The 17,421-nt window shown below is 34.6% G+C and overlaps 1 protein-coding gene across 1 annotated transcript in view; it reads left to right on the forward strand.

The window, feature by feature from the left end:
- The first annotated feature begins 7,526 nt into the window (after positions 1–7,526).
- Positions 7,527–17,421, forward strand: part of LOC124362558 — a 41,030-nt gene continuing 31,135 nt past the window's right edge. The window contains exon 1 of the mRNA XM_046817175.1: positions 7,527–7,633. Within this exon, the coding sequence (XP_046673131.1) occupies positions 7,600–7,633 (34 nt within the window). The 5' untranslated portion in view covers positions 7,527–7,599. The remainder of the gene's footprint in view (positions 7,634–17,421) is intronic.

Here is a 17,421-nt window from a genome sequence, read left to right on the forward strand (position 1 = left end):
GTTGTGACACGCATACGTCACATCCACCATGTTGTGTGTCAACTTCATTAATTCTAAAACATGCACTCAATAAAAACAAAACAACTACACTAATTAAAATTAAAACTGAATACATAATACGTGTTATATTAGGTCTGCATCGGCCGACCAACCACCTACGACTAAATATGACAGAAGAAGAGTTAACACTCTTTCTTGTTTGAAGAATTATTAAAAAAGTTGTTTATTTCATTAAAACTTCACTCCAAAGTAATTGTTTACGTTGTGTTCATGACAACTCAAAGAAAGTCTTAGACTCATCCGATTCATCATAACTGGAATAATAGTTTTTAAATCACACTTAAAAAGGAACTATTGCTGTAGGGTACTTTGTTTTAATAATGAAAATAGAGTTTTAAAATTAATTTTCGTGTTCTCTCATAACATAACAACTCTAAACTAATTTTGTTTATCAGCCATGGTATCTTGCTTTTTTACCTAAGGTAAAACGTTATTATCTTAAACAAGATATTACTAGTTTATATTTTATCATACATTTTATATTCCTGTTTGTAACAGACACTAATCACATCGGGTTCCACTAAAAACCTTATGTGCTTCAAATGAATTCCACCGAAGTATTACAGTGTAGTATTCAAAACCTATGTTAGCACGTTTCTTCTCTTCATTTACACTGTAGATTGGCCTAAGGTCTTTCTCATAATTGATATCCAATTAATGGTGTCTTTCAAATACTAGTTATATTCTTCAGTGCTATTCCTTTCCGTTTTAATTATTATTTTTATTTAATCTTTTTAACATACATTAATAATTTAAACATTTACTCTTCGTCGTCCAATCCTACGTACACTATTTGTGTACTTGTTACATTTTTCCGTAGCATAATAATTATTTTGATATATCTATGAAATGTTAAATATGCTCTCTGTTCTGAGAGAGAGAAAGGATTTTCTGAAAGCTCGAGTAACTGAGTAGCTGTCATCTGCACGACTGACGCTTGTATTTTTGTATACGCCAAAAATAACACCACAATGTATTATGAATTCAGAGAAAATTTGCATTTGAATAGTCATAAAGAGTCGTACGTAATCTTCCAATATAAATGCACTACTCTCTTTGACCCTATAAATATTGGTTTTAGTGATGTACAATCTTTTTATAAACCAAACACTATTGCGTATGCAATGTTTTTATTGCTTATTACGACGACCAAGGATAGAAACTAATTTGAAACGCATGATACTCGTAGATGAATTTTTCTACTTAATAATTGTGAAGCTCAAGGCAGAGCCTTTTCAGAACAATTCAATTCGAGTCATGCCACTAAAATATTTGTACAATATTGTAGTTAAAACTCATTAGCTATAGGATTATTTATTATATCTTTCAATATTTCAGTATGCATGGTATTATAAAACTATACTTACTTCGGTAAACCATATCTAACTAATGCCATATACACGTGTACAGGATATACTATGGTTTAGCATTACAAAATTGTCTAATAATGCATCTATACGTTTAATATGATGATTTTGACAAAATATAATGTTGTTTTAAATATAATAGTTTGTTGTATGTCTGAAAGATCGTATTAAGGCGATGGAATCTGGCCATCTGTTGATTAAATAAGTTGCCTGTGAGGGCAAGTGCTCATAAGCAACCGTGTTTCTGTCTCTGGTTTCATACACATGTATGTCTCGGCCTCTTATCAGAACAGAATTGTCATCTTGACTTACAGAACAGAATTGTTTGCAAAATGTAGAGACACGGCAGAGTCACCAGTTGCGATTGTTTGAAAGCTTGTTTGCAGGATTCTATAAAATTTATGTATTCGATTATTTGAATCGCTTTCTTTTGCAATTTAAACGCTCTTGATAATTGATTGTTTGTGCACGTCTCCCAAAGAATCAATTAGTATAAAAGGTGTGGATAAATGAGGCAATAATACGCCACTATCAGTACTTGATTAGGCCAGTATTTGACTAAAGACCTCAAAACACAAATGACTGAAGACAATTCCATGTCAACCCTCGATCTAGGTGTATACCTAGGAACTTCGAGGCATGGACTTCTTCTAGTATGGAATCTGCTAGCATGATGCTCGGGCTGTTTTCTGATTGAACAGAGTGCAATGAAAAATTCAAAAAGTTTAATTTAGAAGAATTTATTATAAGATTTAAAATGACTTAAGTATCCTTTAGATTAGGTTTGAAACTTAGTTTGCAATCTGAAAAACTTGTGATTGATGGCTTAGAAATGAACTAAGCCATGATAGTGGCACTCCTCTAACGCCATACTTAGTTTAAAAATTGAAAATAGATAGCAGGAAGATTGCAATAAACCCGATTATTGAATGCCATGTGAGTAATGTTTGTGAAACTTACAGGACAAACCTTATTATTCATCTAAGAAGCAGTAAAATGACACAATCTCTCTTTCTTTAAAGTGAATTCACAACCTTTCTGAAGTGAACTTAGTATATTTGGTTCAATATATGTTGGTATTCGACATTCGGGAAATCCCTAAAATTCACCACATTTTGACATAATTACTCAGGCATATTCAAACATAGTGTCGGAATCTCTTACCAAGGTATTATTTGAGTTTAAGACAAAATAGTATGAAATTTAAAAAAATGCGAGATAAGTAGCAAACGGAGAAAACAAGCACTCAGTATTTAGGGATTGCCGAATAGCATGAATTTACTTGCTTCAAATATTTGCTTTCATCTCAGCTGCATTCCAAATCCAACAAAACAACCTATCCATTTTTACATATATAAAAAAAGAGAATACTGTTAGGAATCATGTTGTTAACATTAAATTTATTTTGGAAAAAGCTTTTCCACAGTAACCAAGAAACGAAAATATTTGAAATGTCCAATATTGTTAAGCAAAACTCTTAAAGTGAGCGCCTGAAATAGTTTATGCATGAAGCATTTTAGTCTGACAAATGGGTACACATGTTTATCTGTCCCTTGATAGATACTACAAGCAACGCTCAATAAAGCAGTGGAGCTACTTCAGTTAGAATAACTTAGGTTTCATGATACCTGGCTTTATCCAAGAAAGTTTTTACAGAACAGTTTCTTTCAATGAATGCTACAATATGTAATAAAGAACAACTCTATAAACTTCAATAAAATGTCACAACATCAAACAGTTATTTTGTATAACTGAGATAGGATAAATATTCTTGTCGGATTTTACAACCGTAATATAGTTTTTTCAATACAGTATTTTTGTTTTAGTTTAATAACTTCAAATGTTTTACCTAATGTCTGGAATAACCATACAAAAGACTTATTTTGGTACATGATGTATAGATTTTCAAGCTTTTATTTATGAGACTGACTTGTAAGACGAGCTGTCGAGTTGAGGGAGAAGTCATTTGTTAGATTTGTCTGTGAAACGAACTTTTATGAGATTACACTCTAGGGCGAGATATTTGAGAGATTGAGCTTCGACACCCGCTATTTGAGGGATGGGACTATCAAAAACTGTTTGTGAGGGTTTATTTATATGAACTATTTGTAACACTGACCTGCAAAGCAAGCAGTTTGTATTACAGAACTAATTAAGAGGCTGATGATCGAAAAAGCTATTTGTGTCATGTGTCCAAATGATATCGGCTGAATATATCATGCTAAAAATAATTCCTTGTTTTTGCAAGTTCCACTCTTTGCAAAAGCAGGAGATTATTTAGATAACTCACTACCCAAAAAAGAATACATTTTGATGTAAATTGTTACTGAAACAGTCAAATTAATTAGTCTATCAAAGTTTACGTTTTTGTTTGTCATTAAAAAATAAGTAAGAAATGGCGTAAAAGTTATAGTCATATCTTGCATAGTCTACCTTTTGTCAGTCTAAATGAGTGAATTGAAGAAAATATTATTCGGTTATTATTTTTTTAGGAAATTTTTTTTTCATCTGAAAAACCAGTATTTTATTATAATTATAATAAACATCGGTTTATGTGTTATTACAGCATGGTCGTCATTTTGTACCTGGTTAATATTTTCTTCAACATTTAGAAAGCAAGTCTTTCTTAGACTGAACCATCTGTATAGTTTGTAAGTTGATATATTCATATGATTAAAAGCATAAATTTTCATAAATAAAAACAGTCAGATATTTGGAAAATTAAGCAATATTCAACTATACTATACGATGTGCCTTACTTTTTTGACGTGATAAATCAAATGGTGAAGTTTAATAGATTATTTATTGGTAATCCTGTATAATAAAATAATTATTTAACAATATCCAACAATAAAAGAACTAAAAATACTTGCAGTTAATGCAAGTTCCTCGTTACTCATTAATAGTGGTGAATAATTATGTAATTTTGTACTATTCAAATTAAAATTAAAAATCTTATTCAAAACAATATAAAGAAAATGTACGAAAATGAGGAAAAAGGAAGATATGCTTTATCTATCCATGACCTTTTTCAAGATTATACGCCTTGAACGAACAAATTGATAGTTTTATTTAAAGATAATTCTCTATTAATAAATACTTGGTGAGGTTTTTACTTAATATAGCCTGTTCATTATACAATTAAAAGTTTCTAACGCTACTGATTTACAATATAGAGTTTAAATATAACAAAAGTCAAAGTTAGGTCAATGTTTTCAGGTAATATTTTACAAGAGGTTCGCGTAAACTAAGTTAAAAGGTAGAATTACATTCATCCTTGGTGGGTTAGTGCTTCCAACTATTGAAAGGAATTTTTCAACCCTGCAATGGTTTACAGTAAAATAAAGTTTTTTTTTATAAACAAGCAACCAATGAATAGTTCATCTTAAAGCTGATAATAAGCATTGATTTTGAAGTGAACTTGCTAATTACCATCTTGAGGTATTTTTGGACTGTTCAAAATGAAAAACAATTCATAACTCCTTGTAAGTAAAGCCCTATATGTACAATAGCGGTTTATAGTTCAACTTATAATGAACCTACAATAATTTATTCTCATTAAGAGTTTTCAGAACTTTGATTTTTGTGAATTTAAAATGAAACCACGTATAATACACTAACGCACCTCCAATATTGTATAGAGCTGTAATTTGTTTTATACACATTTCCATCCAAAGGAATACATCTGCTCTTGTATTTATTAATAATTATTGGTTATTATGCTCTACTTATTATAAATCATAATAATGATAAATTAAGGAAACTGTACTAAAAATTTAAAATATTGTAATTAAGTTTGTAAATAATATATTTTATTGTAAATAGGCAAATATGGTTGACAAGTTTATTGATTAATAGCGGTCTTTTTGACCACCGTAGGGTTTATCAGTTTTAGGATAATGGGTGGTTGATGATGAGGACATTAATTGCACATTATACATTTTTAACATATGAAACCAGGAAATCGATCTATGATTGGAATTTCGTGTCGAAATTGAAATGTACTCAATCCCATTTTTAGACGGATTAGTTATTATAATTGAAACAAAATTTGAATTTATATCTACAGGAAAGAAACTCATACAGATAGGTTCATCACCAATGAATCTAACCATCCATCTGCACAAAAAAGAGCAACATTTAATTCAATGATTTATAGACTGTTAAATACACCACTTTCAACAGAAAACTACAAGAAAGAACAAATTTACATCAAATCTATTGCTATCTTAAATGGTTACACTACACAACTCATTGACAATATACTAAAAAAAGCTTGAAAAAGAAGAAGTAGAAAAGATAAGACAACATTTAGACCACCTCAAGACACAAAACATGAATTTATTTGCACTACATACAGCACTTTTTCAAACCAAATATTCAAAAATTTTAAAAAGCATTCAAATAAAACTGTCACTCACAGAACAAGCAACAAATTATCCCAAATTTTAGGAAACCCTAAGGACAAAATTTCAAATGTTTTTAAATCGGAAATTTTTTAAATTGGATGCGATGACTGTGACAAAATTTATATTGGACAAACAAAAAGAACAACAAAAAACACGATTTAAAGAGCATTTATAACACACAAAACATGGAAGAGTTGAAAAATCTGCGGTAGCCAAGCACTGCATTGAATCAGGACACAGAACATCAATTAAAAATCTAAAATTAATAAAAAAAATAACAAAACCAATGAACTTAAATGCTTGGGAAACAATATACATAAACAGAAATAAAGAAAAACTCATGAACAATGAAGAGGGCCCTATTGAAAATTCCAATCTTCTTCCTTCTCAATTTATTCAAAATTTAAACTCTAGTCAAATCTAATTTTTCATACTGGCTGAAATATTTCCAAAATTTTTGTATTTACATTTTTACACCATATGTTATTTTAATATTAATTGTAACAAACAATGTGTAAATATTTATTTGTGGAGTTACCTGAAGATGAAACCTTAGGTTTCGAAAGGCCTCGTCCAAAAAATAAACAATTTTGAAAAAAGTAGTGTTTTTATTAACATTTTAAATAATAATTTAAATAATAATATTATAAATTAAATTATTTTATAACGTAGATGCTGAAACAGGCGTTTTTCGCTGTTTTTCTAGTACAAAAGTGGGAAATGTTACAGACACCAATGTATACACCAACAGGTAATTTATTTTTATACTGGTATAAAAGATGACTGGTACTCAACCGATTACAATTGAAAAAGCAGCACTTTTTAACCAAAAAGTTTTACATTTATGGTCTTGAAAACAAAGAGTAAGCTTAATAGTAATAACAAAATTATTATTTCAACCTCTCTTCAACCGCAGTTGATAAAAAATAAGAAGCATTAGCAATTTCGCTTAACATCTCAAATTAGCTATAATGAATGACTTACTATAAACCTAGAAATGCAATTACTTTTCTATAGTACATGGAGCACAATACATTATCACTACAAAGCTAATAATTTTGACATTATACTTCCTCCTTTCGGGCTTACAATAATTTAATGTTACATAACCGTTGGAGTTATTAAATCAAAATGTTAGAAACAAATTCACATTTTCAAAAATTGGTTCCACTGCCTGACTTCAACATCCCACAAAATAATGCTCTTTAAATTAAAATAAAATTGTTTAGGAGTTTGGAATATTATTCACTACTATGACACCTCAAGAAAGCATAGAATCTTATTTACAAACAATATGCCCATGGTGTCATTTTTTTCTGTACGAAATTTCTTGCAAAGCCGCGGGTAACCGCTACTATTATAAATTAATTTTGTTATGCGATTTATTTGAATAGCTAATGTGTTGCAGCTTTAAAATATATCAGAACACAAGTATTTGATTTCATAATGCCCTAACTTCAACAATTACATAGTGAACTTCTCTTCATCTTGCTCCATTAAAGCTGTTGCCAGTATAGTTAATGCGAGTGTAATAAAAAAGTTAGAGAGATGAAATGAAGGAGTGGACGTAAGGAATTTCGAGGTGGATGGTGGTAGGAGACGCTGGGTAGTGGGTGGCTGAGGGTGGTGGGTGGCGGTGGGTGGTGGGTGGGGTGTCAATGTCAGCGGAACTGAGTTCTCAGTCGCTGTGTGTTGCGCGGCTAGACATGATCTCCGCTAGAGATTTACACCCTGTGGCAGTAGTGTTCAGTACGTGATTAGACATGGTGTTTGCTTTATTGTTGGAACTTATACTCTGTAAGTTAAATGGAATTTGAGTGCTTAATAAGACAATTTAGGCTGATAATGACATTGCATATAAGCATTTTTCTATTTTTACAAACATAAAGTTCTCATTAAATTTTAACTCTCTATGATGATGGTAATTTTTCAAAAAGACACTATCATGTATTTAAAGCAATCCGTAACAATATAAATTTACATGTTAATAAGTATTATATACATTTATAACAACTACAAATAAAATTCTTTAGTTTGCCGTAATAAATTATCTGTTGCACTTGTTTACGGCGTCATAACTATCTGTTATAGCAGTTATATAATTTCATGGAATTATATTTCTGATGCCAATGTTGAGATAAGCCTTGTTGCTACGACCAAGAAAATATTATAAAACGTCTATATTTATTTACATTGTAATTTACTCCAGCCGTAATATCTTTCTTGTCATACTAGATGATGCCTTGTTTCCCCACTAGGAAAAAATATATACATACACGTATAAATAAGAATCCTACTTCTGTCAAAAGAAAACTAAGATGGGTTTCGTAATCGTCTTTTAATTGATAGTAAACGTTAGACACTGACTTTGCCTTATATATCTTTATTACAAAACTGACCAAGCACTAAATATGCAGTTAAAAGAATATTTTTACTGAAACTTTTAATATTTTTATCTCAATATGTTTTAATCTATGCTCAATAGTGGATTTGAAGAGGTTGAAATAACAATTTTGTAGCTACAATAAAGCTTACTGTGCTTTCAAGACTACAAATAAAAAGAAATGAATGTTGTTTAGTGTAATTAAACATCTAGTTGAGCTGTAATAAAAAATATTTACACAGAAAATTAGATTAAATTTACTAGCTCTCTAAATTAATAAAATGTGTTTGTTCAGTGTAACTTCAAAGACCAAAGTGAAATTTTTTACATACGACGTCCAATGTTACTTATTCAAACAACAGTTTTATTAATTTATAGAAGTAAACAATGGAAATAATAAGTCTTATAGAAATTTTATTTGTGAGTATTCCGCTTAACACTTTGGATGCTGAGGTACAAATAATATTTTATTCTTTTATAAAGCTACTAATATTATGAATATTACTTACCTAAAGTTCACGCCTAAACATGTAGCCAAATGTCATTGTAGCTTTTAAAAACTTGTAGGAACAGAGTCAGGCTTTTCATTAAAGATATTTTGTTTCATTTTGAAATACATTTAAAAATAATATTTGGTGACCAACAGAATGCATAAAAGTAGAGGATATTAAATATCTTACGAAAATAATCCTACGTGATAAATAAATTAGACGTACCCATAAATTTAATTACCAATATATATATATATATATATATATATATATATATATATAAAACATAGATATATATATTATATATATAAAACACTAAAATGTTCCATTCAACTCAATAACAGAAATATTCAATCAATTAGAAGTTATAACTGGGTACGTGTTGCACTCTGGTTATATTAAGAATGTTTGAGATTAGCCCATTAAAAGGTAGAATATCCCAAAAAAATCCGGGTATTAATTGCTGAATCCATTTTAGACTTGAAAATTCCATAAAATCCTAGGTGTTACGTTTCATCATGGTAGTTTTAAAGATAAAACATTATGATAAACCTCTCGTAGCTTTTTAATTAGCGGAATATTTGAAGGAACTGATACTATATACAGACAAGACAGCATAATAGAATAGGGATAATCTAAAAGTTTAAAAATAAGAAGTTTCCATGAATGACTATAATACAAATAAATTCATGTTACATAAGTGTTTTGCTGGTATAAAATAAAACAAAATATGTCGTGTAATAAGTCTAGAAGGAATTTAAACCTATTCCTTTTCCACGATTTACAGAGTTTTATCCTGATTTTATTTTAGATTCAAATTTCTTTAAAACTGTAAGATATATCCGAACCTATATATAAAATATGGTTAATCAGACAGTATGTAATAGAATCAGTTCAATATAAAAACAAAAATTGTATTTATGTGCTATTTAATTATACTTAAAGTGTACATGTTGTAATAATATAATTAACATATTCTATTAACATTCTATTATTCTATTATTCTATGTCACATATGTGTTTAAATAAGTAACATTTGACAGGTATTTGGTCTTCCGATCATATGGTAATTTGCTTATTTAAACACATATGTGACAGATACGGCCAAATACAAAATAATTGAATCGGAAAAAATAAGCGCTCTGTGGTGTAATGGTTAGCACATTCACCCGGCAAGTGAGAGATCCGGGTTCGACCCCCGACGGAGTAAGTACTTTTTGTGATTCAATGTTTATTTCAATTAAATAAGGCTAATGACATTTATACAATTTAACGTATATATATATACGTTAAATTGTATATTTACGTTACGTTATATATATATTTATTTATTTATTTGTCAAAAAGTATGTTAGATAATTATTAAATGGATACTATTTTTTATTTTAAAGTAGTATGAGACATTCTTTTACATAAAATGTTTTGTATTTGTTATAAATCTCATACATATTGTTTAGTATTGTCACGCCTCCTGCTCAGCTGGGGCGAAGGGGGTGTACTCAGGAATCAAACGCAGCTCAGATTACAGCAACTTTATTTAAACGACAACACTTCCGAACCCATGGACACCACGCGTCACGACCATCACTAGGCTAAGCCCTACACTAGATCGGCCCTCAGGGAGCTCGGACGTCCGCTCGCGCCGGAGTCCTCTCACGTACACACCGCCTCGGGCGCTCTCCTTGCTGACCTCCCCCTCCAGTACTTCCAGACGGCGGGAACATGGGCCCCGACGTCACACACCCCCAGCCAAATTAAGGGTGGTTATTGGGGTGGATGCCCTCTAGGAGTTCGTCTTCTTCACTATTCCAGGCCCTGGCAGCTGGTCCCTTGGTTGTGTTCAGCTGGGCGGCTGGGTCACGTGCACAAGTTACCATGGCGTCTACCCTCACGTTTCGCCGCGTATCGCTAACAGTGTGGCTAGCGGTCGGGGTTCTGCAGCAGTCAATAGTTGTCTTTAGATGTGGAGGAAACACATGGGGAACAACGACACTGCGGCAGCCACTTCTCAGGGACAGTCATTTACACTGGCACATAAAGTCTCTGGCGTTGGGACGGCCCGATCACACATAAAGTCTCTGAAGTTGGGACGGCTCGATCACACATAAAGTCTCTGGCGTTGGGACGGCCCGATCACGAGCCTCAGTCGTTCGCTCCCATCGGTACCGCTTCACTAATACATTTCCAGGGAAAGTGTATTAATTTTAATGTTATTCCAGCAACAGGCAATGAATCGTTCCTCACAAAGGTTTGCCTTCTACAAAAACATGTTGTCCTACGAGAGCCTATCTAACTACTCTAGTTATCAATGTTTGCTATTGGTGTAATCGCATTTATTTGACAGAAACATTAGTTCATAGAAACTTACTCTTAAATACCCGCGGTGGTGTCCATTTCCTTATATTATACATCTATCTATCCTTACGTGTAGGTATATTCGACATTTTATATATTAAAAATACATTAATCAACTTTACATGTCTTTATAATTACTTGAAGCGAGAAATTATAATTGTATATGAATAAATGAGTTCATGACACATTCCGGAACCATTCAGCTGTTCTGTGCGAGTCATACAAAACAAAATATATTAATCCTCTATATTGCCCTTTCTTATGATCTAGTACAATGACGATATTCCAATTCAAACATGATAATATTAGAACATGATAATATTATTAGAACTATTTACCAAATTACTAACTAGTACATTAATCCTTATTATCTACCCATACTATAACTTACTATTGCAAAAACACTTTTTTTTGTTATAGATAATAACCTTACAAAGTGGATATTATTATAGGGACCCAAACTAAATAATTGTAATTATTAGTCCACGACAAGGCTATTCTAGATATTTGACATCTTCCTACTCATTAACATAGACAAGTGAAACAAACTATAGTAGGACATTATAAGCGTAACCATGTACTACAGGATACAGATATTTTACAGTGCAAGAGGTGGTACAAAGTTTTGTAACTGAAGTTGTGCACAGCGGCAGTGTCTACGTGACAAAAGTAGCTGTGGTCAGCAGTAGCCGTCCGGCCTCTCTGGTCACCTGACTCTCGGGTCACCGGCCTGGCTCTGAGCTACTGGACTTCCCACCGGTGCTCTAAGACTTAGCATGAAATGACTTCGTTTTTCAACAAAGCTCTTATCTCTTAAATTTTATTCTTTACATACATCTAACTACCTTTTAACATAACTACCTCAATACCACACAAGAATATGTTAATAGCTAACTATACCCGAACAACTTATAAGTTACTTTGTATGCATTGATAAGTTAATAATTGATTATTTTTATTCCCCAAATTACAAACAAATTGCAAAAGTAATTACTTAGTTCTTCACATTGGTTAGCATAACCATATACAACATTTGGTTTCACATACGGTGTTACAATCTTAGAAACTAACTTGTCAACGCTTAATTCATAATTACGTTAATGACAACTGGAAGAACAACATAAATTATTATTAAATGTTTTACATCATTATATTTTACTAACAAATTATTATGTCATTGCGACGTACCAATCCTCCTAAACATTAAGTCTTAACCTAATCTAGGAATTCTAAAACTATTTCAAGGGTCCCCTGTATTTACAGAATAATTATGAGTTTACAATTTAATTATTATTAGTCAAAATCAACTTATAACCATTCCACGCTGATATTGGCGTATGTATACGTACCGCTGAAAACAGAACATGTATTTCACCTAGTCAATCATAATAAACAGTTTTGGAATATAAACTCTTATATTAGCTAATACTCATATTCACTCACATTCACTCTGAGTGGCCACTCGGTTTTTTTTTCATTCAAACTTTCACACTCCTCACATTGTCATTCACACACTGGACTTACATTTTTACGAATTCATGATAACAATAATCTCCTGAAATAATATATTTTATACATTTTATTAATCATACACTATAACGTTCACAACAGTTATACAGTTTACCTCGAAGTTTACCTATGGTTACAACTATTACCTGGTATCCTTTATACCTGATCACGAACTTGGTCCCACCATTCAAGAGTGATTCTCAGCTCCTTTCCATCGACCTCCGTGATAGGTAAGTTCTTTGGCAAGCCATTGTCTCTGACGTCACGTTTGGCGGTCATCGCTATGTCGTCGCCTTTTCGTCTCGATACCTTGGATCTCCAGTTTACCCATAATCCCACGACGAACCGACAACCAATCAGAACCAATATTATTATAATGCCACAAAATAAATCCACAATAAATTGTTCCTGATTCGGGGAGAATATTTCATTTTCTGCTCTCACAAATGCTCCTATACCTAAGCCTACTAGATGGGGATTTCTCACAACAATTATGGTTAGTAAACAAAAATAGATGGAGTGCAGCACAGCTGACAGTGATGTATACATGTCCCTCTCCACTGACAAAACCTTAAGCGTCGGGCTCTCTAACTTTCTATGTTCTGAAAAAGATAAATTCCAGTGCGGCAGCTGACTAGGCCATTCGTTGTCTAAGCATTCGTCTAGTGTCTCGAAAGTGCTGGAAACATGATTAATTTTAGAGGTGATTTTCAAAGTTTTTAATTTTGACCACGAAGCTGGAAGTATGTGTGCCACAGCTAACTTATCCGCTTCCTGCCTACACGGATAGCTTTCTGAAACCAAAATGTGGGAGTCAGCGACTAAGCTACAATCACACGGCACTCTCACGTGTAGTGCACCCAGGCTCTTACGCTCTGTTATCTTAACTGCAGTGTTCGAAGTGTATCTGCACACAAACTCTAAATGCTCAACAATATGGGTTAGTACATAGGTGAAGTCGTCTATCTGGGTGATAAGTGGCACGTCACCTGACACACATGAAAATACACATAGTGAGCTCAGCTCTTGTATGGTCGCACCCATAAATGTTTTTCTAGGGCAACGTGAACCGGACACAGCATCACCGGCGTATCTAGGGACATAGCATAGTGGATTAATATTCGGCTGACAGTGCTGCAAGGCTGCTCCCTGTATCACTACCATACTGTCTTCACTGTTAACCAAAAATGAAGTTTCCTGCTTAATGGTACAAGTCTGGTTATTCCACGCAAAAGGTATTATTAAAGGGGTATACAATCTCCATTGGGACGTAAGTTTCTTGATTGGAATCTGCAAATTTATTAAGATTGAGTTACCAGAAATTACACAATCAGCTATTTCTAACTTAAGGTATTTAGACACTTCCTCCACTGGTATCGCTAGGTCATAGCTGTCCGCTTTTAATGCAACTGTCAATTTTGTTAAATCCTCTCTTAGCTTATCTACAGTTATTATAGAATTCGGGATCTTCCCCTCTCGACATTGACTCAATATCTCTAGGCGTGTAACAAGTTGTAACAATTGTAACTGACGTACTGTATGGTGCGCGCTCACCTGTAACAAACTAAAACTCTTGTGATCATTTCTCTGTTCGCTTGTGAATTCCTGCTTCTGAAATCGATCGATTAACTTGGTTATGTTAACGCCAACATCCACGACACGTGCGAAGGTCCTCTCTACTTCTGCACTGTAATTCTTCATACCTAAATTGACATTCTCTATTTCTGAAAAGGCTTCAGTTACTTGCTCACTTAAGCTATTTTCAAATTTTGACATTAAATATTGATTAGTGAATAAAGGTTTTAACTGTAGTTTAGTCGTTACTCCACAGCACCAATGGGCGAAATCTCCTATCACACTTAAACCTCCTCTGGACTCTAGCAGACATACTATTAGACTTTACATATACATCGGATTTCCCACTGAGGCTCGAGTTCAGCCATTTCACTTGCTGTCCTATTCTTTTATCGGCCTGAAGAATCCATGCGAACAACATACATTGGGGATCATTTAATACTCTGTTACAAAAACCATTATTCTGTGGCAGTGACAAATGAGCCATATCGACCTCTGGCAACACACTTTGATACACTAGAGGAACTGATGACCCGTACATCACCATCTCGGGTATCTCTTTCCAGTACACCCCTGTAGTTACAGATATCGGCACCCGGGTGTCGCTGTGCATCCCGGTAACTGCGACTGCACACAAAATACACTTACACATAACTAGATACATCACCGCTATCTGGTACTCCATAGTCGCTCACCTCGTTCCTGTCTCTGTCAGGACTTAGGTACACACACAAGTAACACAATTAAACAAGAAATAAAATGTTAAACACTGTACGATAGATAGCAATTATTGGAAAATTATTAAATCAGTTCTGAGAATAAACGTATATGAATATATATAATGAACCACGATTATAGGACTCAGGTTGTCTTCAGTTCACTTATGTCCACGCGACACCGACACTAACCGAACTAATTGTCCTCAGCAAGGTCTTCACACTCTCCCCTTCCGTTCGAACTTTGATCTTGCTGACGGCACGTTCATAGTTCATTCACCGGCTATTGATTGTCGTGAAGCACACCTTCATGAGTTCCTCATTTCGTGCACTAATGTTAAGGTTTTACTACCACTCACTACAATTCACAATAAATTGGAAAGTCAAAAAATTGAACATGGTCCTACATTAATAATTATTAATCTACCTTTTACTAAATATTATTTACAACTACTTTTAGTCCATTTTTTTTTTTTTTTTTTACCATAACCCTCTCATAGTGTCCTAGGGTAGTACCGCTTCAGCCGACTAACGTGAATTGTGTCCTGGAACGGAGGCTTCTTTCCTTTGGTGACTAGTATCACGTAGTTCACGTCCGATAGCTTAGCCTCGACCTGGTATGGTCCATACCATCTGTGTAGCAGCTTAGTCGATCTACCCTTCTTGCGGATGGGAGTCCACACCATTACTTGTTCCCCTGGTTCAAATTCCACATGTCGATGGGTCCTATCAAACCTCTGTTTCTGCTTCTTCTGTGTACCGCTGACTATCTTCTGTACGTCTTCACGGCACTTCTGAACTCTCTCCAGCACTTCCTCGACTTGTGGGTCCTCTGACGCATGTTGGCGTAGGGACACGTCTATGGGGAGTCGTGCTTCTCGACCATACATAAGGAAAAAGGGTGTGTGTCGAGTTGTCTCTTGTACAGATGTGTTATAGCTAAAGCAAGTAAGGCTTACATACAAGTCCCAGTCTCTCTGGTTAGTGCTGACATAGTTCGACAGCATTTGGGCCAAAGTACCGTTAAAATGTTCTGTCAGCCCATTACACATGGGGTGGTAGGCAGTTGTAAATACTGGTCGTATTCTCAATCCTTTTAGCAATTCTTTCACCAAGGAGGATGTGAAATTCGTCCCCCTATCTGACAATATCTTCTTTGGGCATCCGAACTTACAGATTATCCTGTTTACTAGGAACTTCGCTGTTGTTTCAGCAGTCGTGGTTCTCGTTGCCTCGGCCTCTGCCCACTTTGTGGCGTAGTCTACTGCTACTATTATATACACATTCCCTTTCGCTGACCTCGGAAACGGTCCCAAGAAGTCCACTCCTATGGTCTCTAATGGCTGTCCCACGGGAATAGGTTGTAAGAGCCCTGCGGCTGCTCGTTTGGGTGTCTTGCGACTCTGGCAGTCCGGGCACGTTTTTACGTATCGTTCAACTTCCTTAACCATATTTGGCCAGTAGTATCTGCTTTTTATCTTGAAGAATGTTTTACTGAACCCCAGATGGCCGCCAGATAACGGACTGTCATGACATTCAAATAACACCTCATCTCTGATACTTTTTGGGATCACTAGTAACTTCTTGTGACCTATATGTGCGACATTCTTCTTATATAGTAACCCGTCTTCAACCATAAAGCTCTTAGCCAACCGTCGATCTGCGCTAGCTGCTCCGTCGGGGTCTTGAACTGCTTCTATTATCCTCTTGCAATCGGGATCTTCTCTCTGTAGACTGGTGAGATCTTTCAGGTTAATTGCTAACATTGGGATATCATTGGTCTTGTCCTGATCCTCCGGATCGTCTACCCCTCCGTGATTCCTTGATAGACAGTCTGGTACCACGTGCAATCTCCCTTGCTTGTGTTTAATCTTGTAGTCAAATTCCATAAGTTTGAGAGCCCAACGGCCCAGTCTGCCCGATAGGTCTCTGTTCTTGTCTAACCAACATAGCGCGTGGTGGTCCACCACTATAGTAAACTTTCGGCCCCACAAGAACTGCCTAAAACGTTGCGCCGCCCAGACCACAGCGATGCACTCTTTCTCAGTTGTAGTGTATTTCTTCTCGGCGTCCGATAACCTTCGCGAACCATACGCTACTGGAAGCACTGTCTCTCCATCCTTTTGCATAAGGGCTGCGCCTACTCCTTGGTCACTCGCATCAGTGTGCAACTCAATGGGCAACTTTGGGTCAAAATGTCTCAGAATTGGAGCTAATGTCAGGCGCTCCTTCAGATCTGCAAAGGCTGCCTCCTGTTCAGGACCCCAATGGAATCTTACATCCTTCCTGGTAAGATGGACTAAAGGACCAACTACCTTCGAGAAATCCGGCACAAAAGATCTGTAATAATTACACATACCAATAAAAGATCGCAGAGCTCTTAGTCGTCTTGGAGCCTCAAAGTCTTTACTACTTGTATCTTGTCAGGGTTGGGACTTATACCTTGGGCGTTTACCGTATGTCCTAAGATCTTGACTTCGCTATACCCGAACGAACATTTGGTTGGATTAAGAGTCATAGAGGCTGATCTAAGCCTTTCCAAGACCTGCCTTAATC

Source organism: Homalodisca vitripennis, chromosome 5 (assembly GCF_021130785.1).
Source record: "Homalodisca vitripennis isolate AUS2020 chromosome 5, UT_GWSS_2.1, whole genome shotgun sequence".
NCBI lineage: Eukaryota > Metazoa > Arthropoda > Insecta > Hemiptera > Cicadellidae > Homalodisca > Homalodisca vitripennis.